This window comes from Cyanistes caeruleus, chromosome 32, assembly GCF_971803275.1.
Source record: "Cyanistes caeruleus chromosome 32, bCyaCae1.hap1.1, whole genome shotgun sequence".
Taxonomy (NCBI): Eukaryota; Metazoa; Chordata; class Aves; order Passeriformes; family Paridae; genus Cyanistes; species Cyanistes caeruleus.
In genome coordinates this window covers 1,259,321-1,277,617 of record NC_141733.1, presented here as the reverse complement: position 1 = coordinate 1,277,617, position 18,297 = coordinate 1,259,321, and the positions used below count along the sequence as shown (strand labels likewise).

The 18,297-nt window shown below is 63.8% G+C and overlaps 2 protein-coding genes across 6 annotated transcripts; both read left to right on the top strand.

Moving 5' to 3' along the window:
• Nucleotides 1-1,188: 1,188 nt before the first annotated feature.
• On the top strand, nucleotides 1,189-6,701 carry PYM1 (PYM1 exon junction complex associated factor). The gene is made up of 3 exons (XM_086870363.1): nucleotides 1,189-1,252; nucleotides 2,435-2,528; nucleotides 5,065-6,701. Exons 1-3 carry the CDS (start codon nucleotides 1,222-1,224, stop codon nucleotides 5,657-5,659), a joined length of 720 nt encoding a protein of 239 aa, XP_086726489.1. The 5' UTR covers nucleotides 1,189-1,221; the 3' UTR covers nucleotides 5,660-6,701.
• Nucleotides 6,702-8,141: 1,440 nt separating this feature from the next.
• On the top strand, nucleotides 8,142-17,860 carry DNAJC14 (DnaJ heat shock protein family (Hsp40) member C14). 5 transcript variants are annotated; one of them, XM_086870270.1, is made up of 7 exons: nucleotides 8,146-8,381; nucleotides 9,713-11,647; nucleotides 11,725-11,831; nucleotides 13,319-13,438; nucleotides 15,520-15,680; nucleotides 16,527-16,629; nucleotides 17,573-17,860. In XM_086870270.1, exons 2-7 carry the CDS (start codon nucleotides 9,740-9,742, stop codon nucleotides 17,781-17,783), a joined length of 2,610 nt encoding a protein of 869 aa, XP_086726396.1. In that variant the 5' UTR covers nucleotides 8,146-8,381; nucleotides 9,713-9,739; the 3' UTR covers nucleotides 17,784-17,860. The 5 variants fall into 5 exon arrangements, with proteins under 5 accessions (XP_086726399.1, XP_086726400.1, XP_086726396.1 ...); XM_086870271.1 differs by lacking the exon at nucleotides 8,146-8,381 and adding an exon at nucleotides 8,579-8,633; XM_086870273.1 differs by lacking the exon at nucleotides 15,520-15,680 and having other exon boundaries at nucleotides 8,142-8,381; nucleotides 17,573-17,713.
• The last annotated feature ends 437 nt before the right edge of the window (nucleotides 17,861-18,297 follow it).

Below are 18,297 nucleotides of genomic sequence, written 5' to 3'. Positions count from 1 at the left end.
TGGGGAGGGTTTGGGGGGTCCTGGGGGGGTCTGAAGGGGGTTTGGGGGGGTTTGGGGGTGTCTGAAGGGGGTTTGGGGGGTCCTGGGGGGGGTTGGGGGGGGTTTGGGGGTGTCTGAAGGGGGTTTGGGGAGGTTTGGGGGGGTTTGGGGCGTCCTGGGGGGGTTTGGGGGGGTCTGGAGGGGATTTGGGGGGTCTGGAGGAGATTTGGGGGGGATTTGGGGGTTCTGGAGGGGATTGAGGGGGATTTGGGGGGTCTGGAGGGGATTTGGGGGGTCTGGGGGTGTTCTGGGGGGGTTTGGGTGGATTTTCGGGGGTCTGGGGGGTCTGGGAGGGGTCTGGGGGGGTCCTTGGGGGGATTTTGGGGGATTTTGGGGTGTCTGGGGGGGTTTTGGATGGATTTTGGGGGCTCCTGGGTGGGATTTGGGGGGTCTGGGGGGGTCCCAAGGGGCCGGAGCAGCCCCAAACCAGAGACCACGCCCCCAAATTTGCATATCAATAAAAGCGACCACACTCTCTAATTTACATATCAATAAAATATTTTGACCACACCCACTAATTTCCATATCTGATAATGACCACGCCCCAATTATCATATAGATGAATAACCACACGCCTAATTTGCATATTAATGAAGCTCATGCATCTCTAATCTCCACATCTAGCAGTGGCCCCGCCCCATTTAATATGAAGCTGATTACTTTTGGCCACGCCCCCTAATTTACATATCTCATGCATGTTCATACATCAATTTTGACCATGCGATTCCCATTCTAATTAATGGACACGCCCCCTAATTTCCATATTAATTAAAACTCATGCCGGCCTTTTGTCCACACATTCTAATTTACATATCAACCAATGGCCACGCCCACCACACCTCCCATTTAAATAAGTGATTACGCCCCTACTTTCCATAGTAATGAAACCTCATTGTCATCCTTTGGTCACGCCCACTAATTTGCATCTCAATGACCACGCCCCTTAATTGCCATAGAAATGAAATATCATCTCCACTTTTGGCCACGCCCACTAATTTCCATATTGACCACGCCCGTTAATTAGCATAGAGCACGAACGCTGTTTTGCGTTTAGCTCCGCCCACTAATTACCATATACAACACGTGGCCACGCCCCCGGTTTTGACCACGCCCCCAAACGCCGCCGCCAGCGCCGCCGTCTTTGCGTCACTTCCGGGGCGGCCCCGCGGCGCGCGCGCAAAGATGGCGACGCCCTATGTGACGGACGAGACCGGTGAGCGCGGGGGGGCCCCGCGGCCTTGGGGGGGCTCCGGGACCCCCCCGGGACCCCCCCCGAGACCCCCGGGACCCCTCCCTGACCCGCGCGGGGGTCCCGGGCTCGGGGAGGGCCCAAGGGGGGGTTTGAGGTGGGGGCGGGACCCCCGTGAGGGGCTCGGGGGGGGGCGGGGTTTGTGAGGGGAGGGGGCGCGGGGGGTTTGAGGGGGGGTCCTGGAGGTCCCCGTGAGGGGTTTGGGGGTCCCTGAGGGGGGGATTTGGGGACCCCCGGGGGGGTCTCGGGGTCGGGAAGGGTCTGAGGGGGGCGGGACCCCCGTGAGGGGTCTGGGGGGGGGCGGGGTCTTTGAGGGGGGGTCCTGGAGGTTCTCGCGAAGATTTTGGGGTCCCCGTGAGGGGTTTGGGGTCCCTGAGGGGGGGGATTTGGGGACCCCCGGGAGGGTCTCGCGATGGGGAAGGGTCTGAGGGGGGTTTGGGGGAGTCCGAGGATTTTTGGGGAGGGGTCCTGGAGGTTCTCGCGAAGGTTTTGGGGTCCCCGTGAGGGTTTTGGGGTCCCTGAGGGGGGGTCTGGGGTTCCCCGGGGTGGTCTCGGGGTCGGGGAGGGTCTGAGGGGGGTTTGGGGTCCCCGTAGTGTCCCCAGGGTGTCCCCAGGGTGTCCCAGGTGTCCCCAGGGTGTCCATGGGTGGCTCTGGGGGTGTCCCCAGGGTGTCCCCAGGGTGTCCCCGTGTCCCCAGGGTGTCCCCGTGGTGTCCCCATGGTGTCCCCAGGGTGTCCCCATGTCCCCGTGGTGTCCCCATGTCCCCAGGATGTCCCCAGGGTGTCCCAGGTGTCCCCAGGGTGTCCCCAGGGTGTCCCAGGTGTCCCCAGGGTGTCCCCGTGGTGTCCCCATGGTGTCCCCAGGGTGTTCCCGTGTCCCGGTGGTATCCCCATGGTGTCCCCATGTCCCCGTGGTGTCCCCGTGGTGTCCCCAGGGTGTCCCCGTGTCCCGGTGGTATCCCCATGGTGTCCCCAGGGTGTCCCCCGGGTGTCCCCAGGGTGTCCCCGTGGTGTCCCCATGGTGTCCCCATGTTCCCAGGGTGTCCCCCGGGTGTTCCCTGGGTGTCCTCAGGGTGTCCCCATGTCCCCAGGGTGTCCCCAGGGTGTCCCCGTGGTGTCCCCATGGTGTCCCCCCGTGTCCCCCCAGGCAGGTACATCCCGTCCACGCAGCGGCCGGACGGGACCTGGCGGAAGCCGCGCCGGGTCAAGGAGGGCTACGTGCCCCAGGAGGAGGTGCCCGTGTGAGTGGGGGGCTCGGGGGGGTCCCTGGGGCCTGGGGAGGGGTCGGGTCCCACCCAGGGCTGTCTCTGGCTCCTCCCTGGGTCCCCCAGACCCTCTCAGACTTCTCCTGTCCCTTCCAGGACCTTTCAGGACCTGCTCCAGACTCTTCCTGTCCCCTCCAGGACCTCCCCAAGCCCCTACGGGGCTTCTCCAAACCCCTCCTGTCTCCTTCTGTGCCCTCCTGTCCCCTCCAAACCACTTCAGGACCTCCCCAAACCCCTCCTGTCCCTCCTGAGACCCCTCCAGGACCTTCCCAAACTACTCCTGTCCCCTCTAAACCACTTCAGGACCTCCCCAAACTACTCCTGTCCCCTCTAAACCCCTTCAGGACCTCCCCAAACCCCACCTGTCCCTTCCTGTCCCCACTGAGACCCCTCCAGGACCTTCCCAGACGCCTCCAGGACCTCCCTAGACCCCTCCTGTCCCCTTCTGTCCCCTTCTGTCCCCTCTGAGACCCCTCCAGGACCTCCCCAGAGCCCTCCTGTCCCCTCTGAGACCCCTCCAGGACCTCCCCAGAGCCCTCCTGTCCCCTCCTGTCCCCTCCTGTCCCCTTCTGTCCCTTTCTGTCCCCTCTGAGACCCCTCCAGGATCTCCCCAGACCCCTCCTGTCCCCTCCTGTCCCTTTCTGTCCCCTCTGAGACCCCTCCAGGACCTCCCCAGAGCCCTCCTGTCCCCTCCTGTCCCCTCTGAGACCCCTCCAGGACCTCCCCAGACCCCTCCTGTCCCTTCCTGTCCCCTCCTGTCCCCTCCTGTCCCCTCCTGTCCCCTCTGAGACCCCTCCAGGATCTCCCCAGACCCCTCCTGTCCCTTCCTGTCCCCTCCAAACCCCTCCAGAACCTCTTAACCCTTTCTTTTCCGTTCTCTAACCCCAGCTACGAGAACAAATACGTGAAATTCTTCCGGAGCAAACCCGAACTGCCACCAGGCTTAAACCCAGAGCCCAACCCTTCCCCATCGGGCCGGCCCGAGGCCAGCGAGCCTTCGCCGGGGCTCTCCAAAACCGCCCCAGAGCCCTCCTGTCCCCTGTGAGACCCCTCCAAAACCTCCCCAGAGCCCTCCTGTCCCCTCCTGTCCCCTGTGAGACCCCTCCAGGACCTCCCCAGAGCCCTCCTGTCCCCTGTGAGACCCCTCCAGGACCTCCCCAGAGCCCTCCTGTCCCCTGTGAGACCCCTCCAGGACCTCCCCAGAGCCCTCCTGTCCCCTCCTGTCCCCTCCTGTCCCCTCCTGTCCCCTCTGAGACCCCTCCAGGACCTCCCCAGAGCCCTCCTGTCCCCTGTGAGACCCCTCCAAAACCTCCCCAGAGCCCTCCTGTCCCCTGTGAGACCCCTCCAGGACCTCCCCAGAGCCCTCCTGTCCCCTGTGAGACCCCTCCAAAACCGCCCCAGAGCCCTCCTGTCCCCTGTGAGACCCTTCCAGGACCTCCCCAGAGCCCTCCTGTCCCCTGTGAGACCCCTCCAGGACCTCCCCAGAGCCCTCCTGTCCCCTGTGAGACCCCTCCAGGACCTCCCCAGAGCCCTCCTGTCCCCTCCTGTCCCCTCCTGTCCCCTCTGAGACCCCTCCAGGACCTCCCCAAACCCCTCCTGTCCCCTCCTGTCCCCTCTGAGACCCCTCCAGGACCTCTCCAGACCCCTCCTGTCCCCTCCAAACCCCTCCAGAACCTCCCCAAACCCCATTAACCCTTTCTTTTCCACTCTCTAACCCCAGCTACGAGAACAAATACGTGAAATTCTTCCGGAGCAAACCCGAACTGCCACCAGGCTTAAACCCAGAGCCCAACCCTTCCCCATCGGGCCGGCCCGAGGCCAGCGAGCCTTCGCCGGGGCTCTCCAAAACCTCCCCAGAGCCCTCCTGTCCCCTGTGAGACCCCTCCAGGACCTCCCCAGAGCCCTCCTGTCCCCTGTGAGACCCCTCCAAAACCGCCCCAGAGCCCTCCTGTCCCCTCTGAGACCCCTCCAGGACCTCCACAGAGCCCTCCTGTCCCCTGTGAGACCCCTCCAGGACCTCCCCAGAGCCCTCCTGTCCCCTGTGAGACCCTTCCAGGACCTCCCCAGAGCCCTCCTGTCCCCTGTGAGACCCCTCCAGGACCTCCCCAGAGCCCTCCTGTCCCCTGTGAGACCCCTCCAGGACCTCCCCAGAGCCCTCCTGTCCCCTCCTGTCCCCTCCTGTCCCCTCTGAGACCCCTCCAGGACCTCCCCAGAGCCCTCCTGTCCCCTCTGAGACCCCTCCAGGACCTCCCCAGAGCCCTCCTGTCCCCTGTGAGACCCTTCCAGGACCTCCCCAGAGCCCTCCTGTCCCCTGTGAGACCCCTCCAGGACCTCCCCAGAGCCCTCCTGTCCCCTGTGAGACCCCTCCAGGACCTCCCCAGAGCCCTCCTGTCCCCTCCTGTCCCCTCTGAGACCCCTCCAGGACCTCTCCAGACCCCTCCTGTCCCCTCCAAACCCCTCCAGAACCTCCCCAAACCCCATTAACCCTTTCTTTTCCACTCTCTAACCCCAGCTACGAGAACAAATACGTGAAATTCTTCCGGAGCAAACCCGAACTGCCACCAGGCTTAAACCCAGAGCCCAACCCTTCCCCATCGGGCCGGCCCGAGGCCAGCGAGCCTTCGCCGGGGCTCTCCAAAACCGCCCGCAGGAACCTGAAACGCAAAGAGAAAAGGAAACAGCAGCAGGAGAAAGATCGGGAGAACGACGGCGGGGACGGACTGAGCTCAGCCCTGGAAAAAATCACTTTGGGAGGAGGAGGAGGAGGAGGAGGAGGAGGAGGAGGAGGAGGAGGAGGAGGAGGAGGAGGAGGAGGAGGAGGTGACGGCGACCACACAGCAGGAGGTGGGACAGCAACAACAACAACCGGGGATAAGGGAGGTGAAAAAAGCTCGGAAAACGCCGGAGATAATCCCGGGAATAACGAGAGGAACAACGAGAGGAACCGGCGGATCAAGAGCCTGAGGAAGAAGCTGAGGCAGGTGGAGGAGCTGAGGCAGCGGCTGGAGGGAGGGGGGATCCCCCAGCCCACCAAGGAGCAGCTGGAAAAGTTGGGAAGGAGGAAAGCGCTGGAGGAGGAACTCAGGGGGTTGGAGCTGGACTCGTAATTTGGAGCAAAGGGGGGGGTGTTGGTTTTATTTTTATTTTTTGGGGGGGGTTTTGGGGATTTTTTGGGATTTTTTGGGATTTTTTGGGATTTTTTGGGATTTTTTGGGATTTTTTTGGGATTTTTTTTGGGATTTTTTGGGGATTTTTTTGGGATTTTTTTGGACTTTTTTTTTATTTTTTTGGGATATTTTTGGGATTTTTGGGGGATTTTTTTTGGGATTTTTTTTGGACTTTTTTTTATTTTTTTGGGATGTTTTCGGGATTTTTTTTGGTGATTTTTTGGGATTTATTTTTGGGGATTTTTTGGGATTTTTTTGCTGTTTTTTGGGGATTTTTTTTTTTTGATTTTTTGGTGCTTCTTTGGGATTTTTTAAGATTATTTTTTTCGGTTTTAACGTTTGGTTTTGTTTATTGATTTTATTTTTGTTTTATTTGGTTTTATTGAAATTTTTGGGGTTTATTTTGTTTGATTTTCTCGATTTTTTTCATTTATTTGATTTTTTTTTTTTTTTTTTTTTGGTTTGTTTTGTTTGGTTTTATTGATTTTTCTGGGGTTTATTTAATTTCATTTTATCATTTTTTTTATCTTTTTTTTTTGTTTATTTTCTTTGGTTTTATTGACTCTTTTTGGTTTCTTTTCTTTGATTTTATCCATATTTTCATTTATTTTATTTGATTTTATTGATTTTTCATTTATTATTTCTTTTCTCTTTTCTTTTCCATTTATTTCCTTTTAATTTCTTTTTTTTTGGGGTTATTTAATTTTTCATTCCTTTCATTTCTTTTCATCACTTTATTTTCCATTTTCCTCCCATTTTATTTCACTCATTTCATTTCTAATTTTTAATTTTTTTTCTTTCTTCTTTGATTTTATTTTTATTTTTATTTTTTTGGGGGTTCGTGTCCTTGATCCCGAGGTCGCTCCCGGTTTTTAATGGGATTTAAAAAAGGGGAGGGGGCTTAAAAAAATAAACAAAAAGGGGCCGTGCCCTCCCCCCCCCGTCCCCCTCCCCTCTCGGTGTTGAAGCCCCCCCACCCCAATTTTTCTCCATTTGTCTTTTTTTTTTAAATTAAAATTAAAATTAAAATTAAAATTAAAATTAAAATTTAAACTTAAATTCTAATTTAAATTCGAATTTTAATTTTAAATTTAATTTTAAATTTAAATTTCATTTTAAATTTAATTTTAAATTTTCATTTAAATTGAATTTTAAATTTAAATTTAATTTTCATTTTAAATTTTAAATTTTAAATTTTAATTTTAAATTTTAAATTTTAATTTTAAATTTTAAATTTTAATTTTAAATTTTAAATTTTAATTTTAATTTTTTTCTTTTTAAAAACGGTGGAGGAATTAAAGAGCAGTGACCCAACAGGGGGGGGTCGGGATTGTTGGGAGAACCCCCCCCCCCCAAGGGGGAATTTGGGGGTGCTGGGGGGGGTTTGGGGGGCTCTGAGACCCCAAGCTGGGAGCACTGGGAGGGCACTGGGAGCACTGGGAATGTCACTGGGAGCACTGGGAGCACTGGGGGGGCACTGGGAGGGCACTGGGAGGGCACTGGGAGCATCACTGGGAGCACTGGGGGGGCACTGGGAGGGCACTGGGAGGGCACTGGGAGGGCACTGGGAGCACTGGGGGGGCACTGGGGGCACTGGGAGGGGCACTGGGAGCATCACTGGGGGCACTGGGAGCACTGGGGGGGCACTGGGAGGGTACTGGGAGCACTGGGAGGGCACTGGGGGAGCACTGGGAGCACTGGGAGGGCACTGGGAGCACTGGGAGGGCACTGGGAGCACTGGGAGGGCACTGGGGGCACTGGGAGGGCACTGGGAGCACATTGGGAGCACTGGGAGCACTGGGGGCACTGGGAGCACTGGGGGCACTGGGAGCATCACTGGGAGCATCACTGGGGGGTTACTGGGAGCACTGGGAGTGTCACTGGGATCACTGGGGGGGCACTGGGAGGGCACTGGGAGCACTGGGGGCACTGGGAGTGTCACTGGGAGCACTGGGGGCACTGGGAGGGCACTGGGAGCATCACTGGGAGCACTGGGAGGGCACTGGGAGCACTGGGAGCATCACTGGGAGCACTGGGAGCGCACTGGGAGCACTGGGGGGGCACTGGGAGCACTGGGAGCGCACTGGGAGCATCACTGGGGACACTGGGAGGGCACTGGGAGCACTGGGAATGTCACTGGGAGCACTGGGGGGGCACTGGGAGCATCACTGGGAGCACTGGGGGGCACTGGGAGCACTGGGAGGGCACTGGGAGCACTGGGGGGGCACTGGGATCACTGGGGGGGCACTGGGAGCACTGGGGGGGCACTGGGGGCACTGGGAGGGCACTGGGGGGGCACTGGGAGCGCTGGACTGGAGAACTGGGCCGGGGTCCCGTAGCACCGTTGCCCCTTTAAGAAGCGTTGCCCCTTTAAAAGGGGCGTACCCATAGCTAAGCAGTGGGCGGGGCTATGCAGATTTTAAGGGCGTCGATAATAAGTTAAGGGGCGTGGCCATGCCCATTTAGGGACCTATTTATGCCGTTAAGGGGGCGTGGCTATTACCATTTAAGGAGTGGGTCGCGTGACGCTCGCGCGCGCTGCCCCACCCCGGAAGTGGGCGTGGCCAGCGCGGCGGCGGGCGGAAAGCGGAAGTGCGGCCGTGAGGGGACCCGGGGGGGGCGGCGGCGCGACCACCCCCCCCCCCCCGCCGGTACCGGCGCGGTGAGTCCCGAACACCCCCCGAACCCCCCCGGTACCGGCGCGGTGAGTCCCGAACACCCCCCGAACCCCCCCGGTACCGGCGCGGTGAGTCCCGAACACCCCCCGAACCCCCCCGGTACCGGCGCGGTGAGTCCCGAACACCCCCCGAACCCCCCCGGTACCGGCGCGGTGAGTCCCGAACACCCCCCGAACCCCCCCGGTACCGGCGCGGTGAGTCCCGAACACCCCCCGAACCCCCCCGGTACCGGCGCGGTGAGTCCCGAACACCCCCCGAACCCCCCCGGTACCGGGGCTCCGAGTGTCCAGGGGGGTCCCGGGGCCGGTTCGGGGGTTCTGGCTCCCTCCAGGTTCCCCGGGACCCAATTTTGGGATTCCCGGGTCCCGGAGCCACTCGGGGGGTTCCGTTCTGGGGGGTCCCGGGGTTCGGTTCGGGGATCCCGGGCTCGTCCGGGGGTCCCGGGGTTCGGTTCGGGGATCCCGAGCTCGTCCGGGGGTCCCGGGGTTCGGTTCGGGGGTCCCGGGGTTCGGTTCGGGGATCCCGCCTCCATTCAGCGCTCCCCGGGGCGGCTCCGGGGCTGTCCCGTGCCCGTTCCCCGGTGTCCCGGGGCTGTCCCGTGCCCATTCCCGGGGCTGTCCCCGGTGTCCCGGTGCCGTTCCCGGTGTCCCGGGGCTGTCCCCGGTGTCCCGGTGCCGTTCCCCGATGTCCCGTGCCCGTTCCCGGTGCCGTTCCCCGGTGTCCCGTGCCCCTTCCGGTGTCCCGGTGCCGTTCCCCGGTGTCCCGTACCCGTTCCCGGTGTCCCGTACCCGTTCCCCGGTGTCCCGGTGCCGTTCCCGGTGTCCCCGGTGTCCCGTGCCCGTTCCCAGTGCCGTTCCCGGTGTCCCGTGCCCGTTCCCCGGTGTCCCGTACCCGTTCCCGGCGTCCCGTACCCGTTCCCCGGTGTCCCGGTGCCGTTCCCGGTGTCCCCGGTGTCCCGTGCCCGTTCCCAGTGCCGTTCCCGGTGTCCCGTGCCCGTTCCCGGTGTCCCGGTGCCGTTCCCGTGCCCGTTCCCGGTGTCCCGGTGCCGTTCCCGGTGTCCCGTGCCCGTTCCCGGTGTCCCGGTGCCGTTCCCCGGTGTCCCGTACCCGTTCCCGGTGTCCCGTGCCCGTTCCCGGTGTCCCGGTGCCGTTCCCGGTGTCCCCGGTGTCCCGTGCCCGTTCCCAGTGCCGTTCCCGGTGTCCCGGTGCCGTTCCCGGTGCCGTTCCCGGTGTCCCGGTGCCGTTCCCCGGTGTCCCGTGCCCGTTCCCGGTGTCCCGGTGCCGTTCCCCGGTGCTGACCGCGCTGTCCCCCCCAGCCATGGCCGTGACCTAGTCCCGGTGCGATGGAGCAGCCCCGGTACCGGGACCCGGCCGGGAGCGGGCCCGGGGGAGGCTCCGGCACCGCCTGGAACGGGACCTGCGGCCACCCCCGGGCTGCCCCCGCCGGCAGCGGCACCGGAACGGCGGGCGAGGAGGAGGAGGAGAGCGGCGAGCGGGAACCGGGCGTCCCCAGCACCGGGAGAGTCCCCGGCACCGGGAGTGTCCCCGGAACCGGGAGTGTCCCCAGAACCGGGAGTGTCCCCGGAACCGGGAGTGTCCCCAGCACCGGGAGTGTCCCCAGCACCGGGAGTGTCCCCGGAACCGGGAGTGTCCCCAGCACCGGGAGTGTCCCTAACACCGGGAGAGTCCCCAGCACCGGGAGTGTCCCCAGCACCGGGAGAGTCCCCGGAACCGGGAGTGTCCCCAGCACCGGGAGTGTCCCCAGCACCGGGAGAGTCCCCAAGCCCGGGAGTGTCCCCGGAACCGGGAGTGTCCCCAGCACCGGGAGTGTCCCCAAGCCCGGGAGTGTCCCCGGAACCGGGAGTGTCCCCAAGCCCGGGAGTGTCCCCAGCACCGGGAGTGTCCCCAGAACCGAGAGTGTCCCTGGTCCCGGTGGCGTCCCCGGTCCCCCGAGTGTCCCCGGCACCGGGAGTGTCCCCGGCACCGGGAGTGTCCCCAGCACCGGGAGTGTCCCCAAGCCCGGGAGTGTCCCCAGAACCGGGAGTGTCCCCGGCCCCCCGAGTGTCCCCCACACCGGGAGTGTCCCCAGAACCGGGAGTGTCCCCGGCCCCGGTGGCGTCCCCGGTCCCCCGAGTGTCCCCGGTCCCGGGAGTGTCCCCAAAACCGGGAGTGTCCCCAAAACCGGGAGTGTCCCTAACACCGGGAGTGTCCCAAACTCAGGGGATGTCCCCAGGCCTCAGGGTGTCCCCAGCTCTGGGAGTGTCCCCAAAACCGGGAGCGTCCCCGGTTCTGAGGGTGTCCCCGGTCATCAGGGTGTCCCCGGTCCCGGGAGTGTCCCCAAGCCCGGGACTGTCCCCATCCCCGGGAGTGTCCCCGGCCCCGGGAGCGTCCCCAGAACCGGGAGTGTCCCCGGTTCTGAGGGTGTCCCCGGTCATCAGGGTGTCCCCGGCCCCGGGAGTGTCCCCAAGCCCGGGAGTGTCCCCAGAACCGGGACTGTCCCCATCCCCGGGAGTGTCCCCGGCACCGGGAGTGTCCCCAGAACCGGGAGTGTCCCCATCCCCGGGAGTGTCCCCAGCACCGGGAGTGTCCCCAGAACCGGGAGTGTCCCCATCCCCGGGAGTGTCCCCGGTCCTCAGGGTGTCCCCGGCCCCGGGAGTGTCCCCATCCCCGGGAGTGTCCCCAGCACCGGGAGTGTCCCCAAGCCCGGGACTGTCCCCATCCCCGGTGGTCGCTGCGGCTGCCGGGGCCCCCCGGCCGCTCCCCCGAGCCCCTCCCGGGACATCCCGTGCGGCCTCGGCTGCCGCCACCGGGGACCCTCGGAGAACAACGGCGACCCCCGGAGAACGCGACGGCGAGCGCGACAACGCCCCGAGGAGCAGGACCGACAACCGGGGGACAGCGGCGGGGGACACCGGGGGTCCCTCGGGGCGGCCCGGGCGGGGGTCGCGCTGTGCCTGCGGCTGCTCGGGGCTCTCCTGGCTCTGCTGCTCCTCTTCCTCCTCCTCCTCCTCGGGGGGCTCCGCTCGTTGCTCGGCGGGGGCTCCGCGGGGCTCCGCCGCTGCCGGGAGCTGTTGGGCGAGCGGCTGCGGCGGCGCTGGAGCCGCTCCGGTGTCACCGAGGAGGAGGTGACACGTTTGGTGGCCATGGCCGGGGTCACCGAGGAGGAGCTGGACCCGTTCCGGGTGCTCGGTGTGGAGGGCACGGCCAGCGACGGCGAGCTGCGCCGGGCTTACCGGAGACTGGCGGTGCTGGTGGGTGACACCCGCGGGGGGGGGCTTGGGGACACCGCGGGGACACCTTGGGGACACCGAGGGTCGTGTCCGGCCAGGTGCACCCCGATAAGAGCCGAGACCCCCGAGCCGAGGCGGCGTTCAAGGTGCTGAGAGCGGGGTGGGAGAGGGTGAGCAGCCCCGAGAGGCGGCGCGAGTACCAGGCGTGAGTTTGGGGGGAATTCCGGGAATTTTGGGGTGAATCCAGGGAGTTTGGGGTGAATTCCGGGGATTTTGGGGTGAATTCCTGGGAGTTTGGGGTGAATTCCCGGGATTTTGGGGTGGGGTGGGAGAGGGTGAGCAGCCCCGAGAGGCGGCGCGAGTACCAGGCGTGAGTTTGGGGTGAATTCCGGGGATTTTGGGGTTAATCCAGGGATTTTGGGGTGAATTCCGGGAATTTTGGGGTGAATTCCGGGGATTTGGGGGGAATCCTGGGATTTTGGGGTGAATTCCGGGGAGTTTGGGGTTAATCCAGGGATTTTGGGGTGAATTCCGGGGATTTGGGGGTTAATCCTGGGATTTTGGGGTGAATTCCCGGTTTTTGGGGTGAATTCCCGGTTTTTGGGGTGAATTCCCGGGATTTTGGGGTGAATTCCCGGGATTTTGGGGTGGATGGGAGAGGGTGAGCAGCCCCGAGAGGCGGCGCGAGTACCAGGCGTGAGTTTGGGGGGAATTCCGGGGATTTTGGGGTTAATTCAGGGATTTTGGGGTGAATTCCCGGTTTTTGGGGTGAATTCTGGGGATTTGGGGTGAATTCCCGGGATTTTGGGGTGGGGTGGGAGAGGGTGAGCAGCCCCGAGAGGCGGCGCGAGTACCAGGCGTGAGTTTGGGGGGAATTCCCGGGGATTTTGGGTGAATTCCGGGGATTTTGGGGTGAATTCCAGGGATTTTGGGGGGAATTCCGGGGATTTTGGGGTGAATTCCGGGAGTTTGGGGGTGAATTCCCGGGATTTTGGGGTGAATCCAGGGATTTTGGGGTGAATTCCGGGGATTTTGGGGGTGAATTCCAGGGATTTTGGGACAGAATCCCAGGATTTTGGGGTGGGAATTCCGGTTTATCCCATTTTTTGGGGTCCCAATCCCTTTTTTTGGGGTCCCAATACCATTTTTTGGGGTCCCAATCCCTTTTTTTGGGGTCCCAATCCCGTTTTTTGGGGTCCCAATCCCATTTTTTGGGGTCCCAATCCCGTTTTTTGGGGTCCCAATCCCGTTTTTTGGGGTGTAATTCCCGTTTTTTGGGGTGTAATTCCCATTTTTTGGGGTGTAATTCCCGTTTTTTGGGGTGTAATTCCCATTTTTTGGGGTCCCAATCCCATTTTTTGGGGTCCCAATCCCGTTTTTTGGGGTGTAATTCCCGTTTTTGGGGTGCAGGAGGCAGCTGGCGCAGGGGGAGCTGGCGCGGGCGCTGGGAGCGTTTTTAGGGTGGTTTATCCCATTTTTTGGGGTGTAATTCCCATTTTTTGGGGTCCCAATCCCGTTTTTTGGGGTGTAATTCCCGTTTTTGGGGTGCAGGAGGCAGCTGGCGCAGGGGGAGCTGGCGCGGGCGCTGGGAGCGTTTTTAGGGTGGTTTATCCCATTTTTTGGGGTGTAATTCCCATTTTTTGGGGTCCCAATCCCGTTTTTTGGGGTGTAATTCCCGTTTTTGGGGTGCAGGAGGCAGCTGGCGCAGGGGGAGCTGGCGCGGGCGCTGGGAGCGTTCCTGGGGCGGCTGCAGGAGGAGCTCAGGGACGCCAAGGACGCCATGGGCTGCACCCGCTGCGGGGGACGGCACCGGTGGGGACACGGGGACACCGGGGACACTGGGGACACCGGGGGACATGGGGGGACACGGGGGGACATGGGGGGACATGGGGGACACGGGGGGACACAGGGGACACGGGGGGACACGGGGGGACATGGGGGGACACAGGGGGACGGCACCGGTGGGGACACGGGGACACCGGGGGGACACGGGGGGACATGGGGGGACATGTGGGGACACAGGGGGACACGGGGGGGACGGCACCGGTGGGGACACCGGGGACACCGGGGGGACACGGGGGGACACCGGGGACACCGGGGGGACACAGGGGACACAGGGAGACACGGCGGGACGGCACCGGTGGGGACACGGGGGGACACGGGGGGGACACAGGGGGACATGGGGGGACATGTGGGGACACAGGGGGACGGCACTGGTGGGGACACCGGGGGGACACGGGGCGACACGGGGGGACATGGAGGGACACCGGGGACACCGGGGGGACATGGGGGGACATGTGGGGACACGGGGACACAGGGGGACACCGGGGGGACACCGGGGGGATGGCACCAGTGGGGACACGGAGGGACATGGGGGGATGGCACCGGTGGGGACACCAAGGGACATCGGGGGACACCGGGGGACACGCGGGGACACGCAGGGACACGGGGGGATGGCACCGGTGGGGACACGGGGGGACACTGGGGGACATGGGGGGACATGTGGGGACACGGGGACACGGGGGGACACCGGGGGGACACGGGGGGACATGGGGGGACACCGGGGGGACACAGGGGGATGGCACCAGTGGGGACACGGAGGGACATGGGGGGATGGCACCAGTGGGGACACCAAGGGACATCGGGGGACACCGGGGGACACGCGGGGACACGCAGGGACACGGGGGGATGGCACCGGTGGGGACACGGGGGGACACTGGGGGACATGGGGGGACATGGGGGGACACGGGGGGACAGGGGGATGGGGGGGGAAACGGGGGGACAGGGGACATGGGGACATGGGACGGGGGACACAAAGGGACACGGGGGGGTCAGGGGACAGGGGACGGGGGGGACACGGGGAGATGGGACAGGGGGACATCGTGGCCTGCAGGCGGCACGGTGTCCCCAGTGTCCCTGGGGGTGTCCCCACGTCTCTGGGGGTGTCCCCAGGGTATGACAGTGTCCCTGGGGGTGTCCCCAGGGTGTGACAGTGTCCCCAGGGTGTCCCCAGGGTGTGACAGTGTCCCCAGGGTGTCCCCAGGGTGTGACAGTGCCCCCAGGGTGTGACGGTGTCCCCAGGGATGTCCCCAGGGATGTCCCCAGGGTGTGACGGTGTCCCCAGGGTGTGACAGCGTCCCCAGGATGTCCCCAGGGTGTCCCCAGGGTGTGACAGCGTCCCCAGGGATGTCCCCAGGGTGTGACAGTGTCCCCAGGGTGTCCCCAGGATGTCCCCAGGGTGTGACGGTGTCCCCAGGGTGTGACAGCGTCCCCAGGATGTCCCCAGGGTGTCCCCAGGGTGTGACAGTGTCCCCAGGGTGTGACAGCGTCCCCAGGATGTCCCCAGGGTGTCCCCAGGGTGTGACAGCGTCCCCAGGATGTCCCCAGGGTGTCCCCAGGGTGTGACGGTGTCCCCAGGGTGTGGCAGTGTCCCCAGGGTGTGACAGCGTCCCCAGGATGTCCCCAGGGTGTGACAGTGTCCCCAGGGATGTCCCCAGGATGTCCCCAGGGTGTGACAGTGTCCCCAGGGTGTGACAGCGTCCCCAGGGTGTCCCCAGGGTGTGACAGTGTCCCCAGAGATGTCCCCAGGGATGTCCCCAGGGTGTCCCCAGGGTGTGACAGTGTCCCCAGGGTGTGACAGCGTCCCCAGGATGTCCCCAGGGTGTCCCCAGGGTGTGACAGTGTCCCCAGGGATATCACAGTGTCCCCAGGGTGTGACAGTGTCCCCAGGGTGTGACAGTGTCCCCAGGGTGTCCCCAGGGTGTCCCCAGGGTGTGGCAGTGTCCCCAGGGTGTGGCAGTGTCCCCAGGGTGTCCCCAGGGTGTCCCCAGGGTGTGACAGCGTCCCCAGGGTGTCCCCAGGGTGTCCCCAGGGTGTGACAGCGTCCCCCGCAGGCGGTTCCAGCTGTCCCGGCAGCCGCGCTGTGGCCGGCGCTGTGCCGAGTGCGGGGGGTGGCACCCGGCCGAGGACGGGGACCTGTGGGCAGAGTCCAGCCTGCTCGGCCTCAGGGTCACCTACCTGGCCTGCATGGACGGCCACGTCTACGATGTCACCGGTGAGGGACCCCGGGGACAGCCTGGGCTGGGGGGACAGCCTGGGCTGGGGGGGACAGCCTGGGGGGACAGCCTGGGCTGGGGGGGACACCGGGGACAGCCTGGGGTGGGGGACACCGGGGACAGCCTGGGCTGGGGGGACAGCCTGGGGGGGACAGCCTGGGGTGGGGGACACCAGGGACAGCCTGGGCTGGGGGACACCGGGGACAGCCTGGGCTGGGGGGACAGCCTGGGCTGGGGGACACCAGGGACAGCCTGGGCTGGGGGGACAGCCTGGGGTGGGGGGGGACACCTGGGGGTGACACTGGGGACAGCCTGGGGGGGACACCGGGGACAGCCTGGGGGGGACAGCCTGGGGTTGGGGGGGACACTGGGGACAGCCTGGGGTGGGGGGACACCGGGGACAGCCTGGGGGGCTCTGGGGATGGCCAGAGGGGTCACTCTGGGGGTCACCGTGTCCCTCCCAGGTCACTCTGGGGGTCACCGTGTCCTCCCCAGGTCACTCTGGGGGTCACCGTGTCCTCCCCAGGTCACTCTGGGGGTCACCATGCCCAGGTCACTCTGGGGGTCACCGTGTCCACCCCAGGTCACTCTGGGGGTCACCGTGCCTAGGTCACTCTGGGGGTCACCATGTCCCTCCCAGGTCATTCTGGGGGTCACCGTGTCCACCCCTGGGTCCCTTTGGGGGTCACTGTGTCACTCCCCAGCTCTCTGGGGTCCCTCTGACCGAGTGTCCCCGAGTGTCCCCGAGTGTCCCCGCTGTGACCGAGTGTCCCCGAGTGTCCCCGTGTGTCCCCGCTGTGACTGAGTGTCACTCAGTGTCCCCGTGTGTCCCCGTGTGTCCCCAGAGTGGGCCGGCTGCCAGCGCGTGCCCATCTCCCCGGACAGTCACCGTGTCCCCTATCACCTGTCCTTCGGCACCAGGACAGCCGCGCCCGCCGGGCGCCAGCGGTCAGTGACGGGGTCCGGGGGGTCCTGGGGGGTCCTGGGGGGGTTCTGGGGGGGTTCTGGGGGGTCTGGGGGGTCCTGGAGGGTCCTGGGGGGTCCTGGGGGGGTTCTGGGGGGTCCTGGGGGGGTTCTGGAGGGTCCTGGGGGGGTTCTGGGGGTCCTGGGGGGTCCTGGGGGGTTCTGGGGTCAGTCCTGGGGTGTTCTGGGGGGTCCTGGGGGTGTCCTGGGGGGTCCAGGGGGTCCTGGGGGGGTCTGGGGGGTTCTGGGGGTTCTGGGGGGTCCTGGAGGGGTCCTGGAGGGGTTCTGGGGGGTCCTGGAGGGGTCCTGGAGGGGTTCTGGGGGGGTCTGGGGGGTCCTGGGGGGTTCTGGGGGGGTCCGGGGGGTCCTGGAGGGGTCCTGGGGGGGTCTGGGGGGTTCTGGGGGTTCTGGGGGGTCCTGGAGGGGTTCTGGGGGGGTCTGGGGGGTCCTGGAGGGGTCCTGGAGGGGTTCTGGGGGGGTCTGGGGGGTCCTGGGGGGGTTCTGGGGGGTCCTGAGATGTCCAGGGGTCAGTCCTGGGGGTCCTGGGGGGGTTCTGGGGGGCTTCTGGGGTCAGTTCTGGGGTGGACACCAGTGGTCAGTCCTGGGGGGAAATGGCCAGGGGTGTCCAGGGGGTGTCCAGGTGTGTCCAGGTGTGCCCAGGTACACCCAGATGTGTCCAGATGTGTCCAGGGGGTGTCCAGGGGGTGTCCAGGGGGTGTCCAGGTGTGTCTGGGTGTATCAAGAGAGTGTCCAGGTGTGTCCAGGTGTGCCCAGGTGTGTCCAGGGGGTGTCCAGGTGTGTCCAGGGGGTGTCCAGGTGTGTCCAGGTGTGTCCAGGTACACCCAGATGTGTCCAGGTGTGTCCAGGTACACCCAGGTGTGTCCAGGTACCCTCAGGCTTGTCCCAACTCCCCTTTCTCTCCCCCCAGGGCCCCCCCTAAGGGCAGCCCCCCCTCTCCCACCGACCTCCAGGATTTCCTGGCTCGCGTTTTCCAAGGGAATCCGGGCTGGGGGGAAAGCGGGGGGGCTTTTCCCACCCCCCCCGGGGCCGCGGGACCCCCCCAGCCCCAGGGGGCTCCCCCCAGGGGGGACACCAAGCACAAGAGGAGGAAGAAGGGGCGACGGCCCCTGCCTCGCTGAGGAGACCCCCCCCGACCCCCACCCCAAAAAAAAAAAGGGCTTGGAATAAAAAATCTATTTTTTTCTTTTTTTTTAAATTTTTTTTTTGGAGTTTTTTAAAGAAATCGAGTGGGTTTTGTATTAAAAAATAAGGGGGGGTGGAAATAGGGATTGATTTGGGGGCTCACTGGGGGTTTCTTGGTGTCCCCGAGCCCCCCTGGGTGTCCCCAGGGTTCCCCCCGGTGTCCCCAAGGCCCTCCCGGCCTCACCAGCCCCGGGAAACTCCGGGCCGCCATAGCCGCGCCACTTCCGGTCCACGCCGGAAAAGGAATGACGTCATGACACCGCCATGTTGAGGGTCCGGGTGACGCCTCAGAGCGCGGCGCCATCTTGAGTGCGGGCAGGGCCGCGCTGGTGGCGCTTCAGGCGGCGTTACCGGGCTTGTGGCGGGTTCGGAACGGTCGGGACCGAGCCGTGAGGTGAGGATGTGTCCGGTTAGTCCGGGAGATACGGTTTGGTCCGCCGGTGAAGCGGC

Bases quoted from the DNA above. Each gene is read 5' to 3' on its own strand.
- PYM1 (XM_086870363.1), top strand. From the start codon at position 1,222: ATGGCGACGCCCTATGTGACGGACGAGACCG. The intron at 1,253-2,434 runs GTGAGCGCGGGG...GTGTCCCCCCAG, and splicing joins CTATGTGACGGACGAGACCG to GCAGGTACATCCCGTCCACG. The intron at 2,529-5,064 runs GTGAGTGGGGGG...CTCTAACCCCAG, and splicing joins CCCCAGGAGGAGGTGCCCGT to CTACGAGAACAAATACGTGA.
- DNAJC14 (XM_086870270.1), top strand. From the start codon at position 9,740: ATGGAGCAGCCCCGGTACCGGGACCCGGCCGGGAGCGGGCCCGGGGGA. The intron at 13,439-15,519 runs GTGGGGACACGG...CGTCCCCCGCAG, and splicing joins CGCTGCGGGGGACGGCACCG to GCGGTTCCAGCTGTCCCGGC. The intron at 16,630-17,572 runs GTCAGTGACGGG...CTCTCCCCCCAG, and splicing joins GCGCCCGCCGGGCGCCAGCG to GGCCCCCCCTAAGGGCAGCC.